General features: G+C 43.3%; 1 protein-coding gene across 1 annotated transcript; it reads left to right on the top strand.

Annotated features, from left to right (window-relative positions):
- The first annotated feature begins 595 nt into the window (after positions 1 to 595).
- LOC133888372 (uncharacterized) lies at positions 596 to 3,077 on the top strand. Its single transcript, XM_062328588.1, has 5 exons — positions 596 to 1,376; positions 1,457 to 1,684; positions 1,758 to 1,850; positions 1,956 to 2,057; positions 2,428 to 3,077. The coding sequence occupies exons 3-5, from the start codon at positions 1,812 to 1,814 to the stop codon at positions 2,731 to 2,733; spliced, it is 447 nt and encodes a 148-aa protein (XP_062184572.1). The 5' UTR covers positions 596 to 1,376; positions 1,457 to 1,684; positions 1,758 to 1,811; the 3' UTR covers positions 2,734 to 3,077.
- The last annotated feature ends 1,703 nt before the right edge of the window (positions 3,078 to 4,780 follow it).

Here is a 4,780-nt window from a genome sequence, read left to right as displayed (position 1 = left end):
TGCTAGCTAGTGGCGGTGTTAGTTGCTGTGGTGGGAGGGCGGCGCAGCGGCCGGAGCCGGTCACACTATCCGGGGAGCTCATCTGCTATGTCACTGTAGAAGGTTCCGCGATAGGTTTGTCCGGTAGCATAGCTCATCTTGATGCCGTGTTGCCAAAATGGCTTGGTTTTTGTTTGCCTAATTGCTTGTTTTATATGGAAAAATAGATGGACAAAACATGGATACATGGGAGAGAATTCACAACTGGGTACATGGAGGTAGTGAAACAGTTCATGGAATTTGTTGGACGAAGATTCAATGAACACGTCAACATACATTGCCCATGCCGTAGATGTCTTAATCGGACTTTACGGCCTCATCAAGAAGTGCATGACCACATACATATTTTTGGGATGTCAGCTACATACACTTGGTGGATCCATCAAGGAAATTCAGTTGATGCTGAGGTTGTTGAATATTAAGAGCAGGTGCATGAAACTAATCATGATGATGGGATAGATGTGGGCGAGTATGACTATGATGACATGATGACAATAACAGAGTGCCAGAGTTGATAGAGAACTGTACACAGCGGCAGAGGAAGATGGACAGTAGCCACAATTTGCTAGACTTCTTGAAGATGCAAAGCGGTCACTTTGCCCAGGATCTAACCATTCAAGATTTTCCTTTCTTGTGAGGTTGCTCCATATCAAGTCGTATTATCGAATCAGCAATAGGGCTTTCACTGCATTATTGAAGCTGTTGTCCTCAGCATTCCCTCAATGCCAATTACTGAAATCATATGACGAGGCAAAGAAATATCTTCATGAATTGGGCCTTGGATATAACTCGATCCATGTGTGCAAGAATAATTGTGTGTTGTTTCGGAAGGAATTTGCCAATATGGATTTGTGCCCAATATGCGGTGAATCTAGATGGGAAGATACAGATGGCAGCAAGCAGGTTCCTCATAAGGTTTTGAGGCATTTTCCACTTATACCAAAGTTGAAGAGGATCTTTGCCTCAAAACGAACAGCTGAGGACACCTAGTGGCACAAGCTGAAGCGGATGCCGGTGGACAATGAAATGAGCCAAGAGAGTGAGGGCAGGTGCACCAATAGAGGAGAGACCTCCTGGAGTCTCAACAAGGTCATCGAAAGGCAACTCACATCAGAACAAGCTGAAGATAATGGGCATGAAGAATTGCCTCCAGTAGCAGAAAACAATGGTGCTGAAGATGTGGGCAATGGACAATTGCCTCGCGACAATGATGTGAACAGGCCCCCAAGCCCTCTGAGGGACTGGTCATATCCATATGATGCGCATCAAGATGATGATGTTCGTGACCACACTGAAGAGCAAACCGGACAGCAGACCCAAGGCAGTGATGAAGGCAGGTTATATTTCCATGATCCTTAAAATTTGATTTCACTATTTGATGAATGTTAACAATCTAAATGAATTCTGTAGTACCTAGACGAAGTGGTCCAAGAAACCCGAGGCCACCAACATGAATGACAAGCCAACAAAGGATGCATGCGCCGATGTATTGCAGTCTGGGATACGGTAGGCACGGTATAAGTTGAAGCAGGCCTACTTCAATGGTGTCCCTGCTAATGAGATCAGAACTACCTCTCCTATCCATAGCATGACTGATGAATAGTAGAGAGAACTTGTTGCAAAGTGGTCAAATCCAAAGAGCATGGTATGTGGTATCCTATCACATATTCTTTTCATTTTCTACCTGTGATTGCATCTAACACATACATCTCTTGTAGGAAATCTCTGAACAGAACAAGCAAAACCACCATAAAGTCAAGTACCATTAGGCTATGGGATCTCGCAGCTATGTTGCGCACTTGCACGCATATGTAAGTGCCCATTATCTTCTACGATTAATTTTTGTAGTCAACAACCACTTGTCTAGTATAATAGTTTGAGAAGATAACTGTTCTGCAATTTCCATACCTAAATAGAGCGAGAAGAACAAGGATGCAGAGCTTCATACGGTGGATGTGTTCAAGGACTACCATACCAGCAGGACAAGGGGTATGAGTGACGTTGCAAAAGATGCAATTGTAAGTCCCTGCATATGCTTGCTGCATTGTGTGTGATTCCTTTTTACCTGTGCCAATAGATTATTAATTCCCTTTTCCAAAAATCAGCTCATTTGCTTGGCATAAGTTGAGCATTGCAATTTTACTTTGTTATGCTTTTTTGATAAAGTATGATTGTTGTCCTCAAAATGTACCTTCCTGTTGTTGTTCTAATAGAAGTAGTCGGATTTTAACTGTTCCTTTCAATTTCATTGACTTTGTATACACATCTTTCTGCCAAACTTTCCTTACCTGTCATAGTTGTTGCTCCTTGAATGTCTTATCCAGCTGCCAGTTTTGTGTATTTTATGTATTCATTTTCCTAGCTAATGTTGAACCTTGCAATTTGCAGTCTACTATGCAAACTATGATGGCAGATCCTGTTGCTGATGGTGAGGCACCAAGATCTAGTGCAGAGGTCATGTCCAAGGTTCTCTCCCTGGACAGCGCCAACAGCACATTTTTGAAGAATAGTGGGCTACAGACAAGCTCCACGAAATCAGTGACATCGACTGAAAGAGCACTTCGGGAAGAACTTGCAGCTGAAAACCAAAGTTCAGCTGTTCTCCATGAAGAAGTCGACACACTAAAGAAAGCTCAACTTGCAGATGAAGCACTGGCAAAGACCCAAAGGGAGTTCATGGAATTCTGGCAATAGCAGGAAGAGAATAATCTGCTCCTTCGACGTATCTTGAACTTGTCACAGGTTAACTCCAATCTATCCTAGTCTACTTTATGAGCTAATGCACGGTGATGAACTCGATGAACTTATGTCGGTCCTACTTGTGTGGAATACTTGGTTTGTGAACTCCTGTGAACTTGTCGTCCTGTGGTGGACTGAGTTGGTTCTGTGAACTTGTTGTCCTGTGGTGGACTGTGTTAGTTCTATGAACTTGTGGTACTATAATGATGTGCGGTTAGTGGGTTATATGAACTTGTGGTTCTGTGAACTTGTGGTTTCTGTGCGCTTCTATAATGATCTGAAAATTGTTTGTAAAGTTATGGGCATGTTGATGACACGAGGCAACTTATATGGGTCACATGGGCCAATGTTGTACCATTACTGGTCCTAAAAATGGGCGGACCTTCATCACTTTTGTGATGACAAAATTCATCATAAGATTATGACACATGTCCCAATGGCAGCTTGATACTTGGCTTCGTCAGCAGATGACACGTGGTATCAGTTACGACGGCCACGTGGCCGCACAGTAACTGACACGAAGATCCTACATTGCAGCCACGTCATCGGCCAGAGCGCAAGCCACATCACTTGCCACGTTAGACGGCCACGTGGCTGGTGCCACGTCAGATGCCACGAGACGCCACGTCCGATGACACATTAGCCATCGACCGGCTGGAAAGCAGTTTTATGACGAAAATGGGCCCGATATATGACATCATGGGGAAATTACTGTGAAATTCATGTTTTGTCATAAAACGGAATCCATTCTATGACAAAACACGTTTTATCATGGATGGAACCAGTTATGTGACGAATTTTACCATTTCATCATAACGAAACTTGTATGATGCAAGTTATGTGATGAAACCGTTTTCATCATAGGTTCGTCACCGAAGTTGTTTTATGACGAATTTGGCATCTTCCATGATGATAGTGAGTGATTCATCATAGATATGACAATTTCTATTAGTGCTTGGTGCGACTTCCACCAGACCGACAATCACAACATCCATGAGTGCCACCTCTAGAAGAAGATGGTCAAAGTGGAGGTCAAGAAAGCAGCCAAGGGAAACAAGATCTAGGTCACAGCCCAAAGCAAAGACTCCAGCTTGGATTGCAGCGAGGACAATATGGATCCAATGTCTTTCCAACCGAATGAGAGGATGATCGACCACATGTTCAATAGTTCTGCATCCTTCCTGTCCAAATGGTGGTACAAGACAGTGGCCTGAGAAGTCCTAGCACACATCCGCATGGGTCGACAGGCCGTTAAGTGGTCAAACACGGAAATCTCCTTTGGCCAAGAAGATTGTCCCGATAACTACATATGGCTAGGCCGCTTTCTAATAGTGGTCGAACCTACAATAAATAACTGTAGGGTTACTTAAGTCTTTATTGCTGGAGGTAGTTCACTAAACATCCTCTTCGCTAATGCACTTGAAGAGATGCAAATCTCCTGGTCAGTTATTGAGCCGGTTACTCAAGCCTTTCACGGTATAGTACCCAGATCTTTGGCCACTCTGATCGGCTAGATATCGCTAGCCACTATCTTCAGGAAGCATGGTAGCTTCAGGACAGAGAAAATTATGTTTGACAAGGTCAACTTTGAGACAGCATACAATGCCATCTTAAGAAGACCTACTCTCACCAAATTCATGGTAGCCACACATTAAGCGGAGTCTCGACATGGTAGTTCAACACTAACCAAGAGTGGAACCCAAGAGCTCAAGGATCAAGGTGGATAAGAAGCCTCAATTTTGACCGTGATCACAATGCCTTGAGATGCAAATCCAGAAACCTGGGGGCTTGACATCATGACTAGTCAAATCCCAAATGCACACTCGGGGTGACATAAAGCTTGTGTCGACCAAAAGGCAATATAAGTTCCCTTTACTTTAAAAATGGTTTTACTATTTGGACTGTCTATCCGAAATCCCTATTTTCGAATAGATAGTTGGGGGCTTAATAAGTACTAGGCGTTAAAAATTGAAAACAACATATTTTGTACCCTCTGAAAGCA

Source organism: Phragmites australis, chromosome 1, assembly GCF_958298935.1.
Source record: "Phragmites australis chromosome 1, lpPhrAust1.1, whole genome shotgun sequence".
Lineage (NCBI taxonomy): Eukaryota > Viridiplantae > Streptophyta > Magnoliopsida > Poales > Poaceae > Phragmites > Phragmites australis.
The sequence above is the reverse complement of the archived record's forward strand: the minus strand, read 5'-3'. Positions and strand labels throughout refer to the sequence as shown.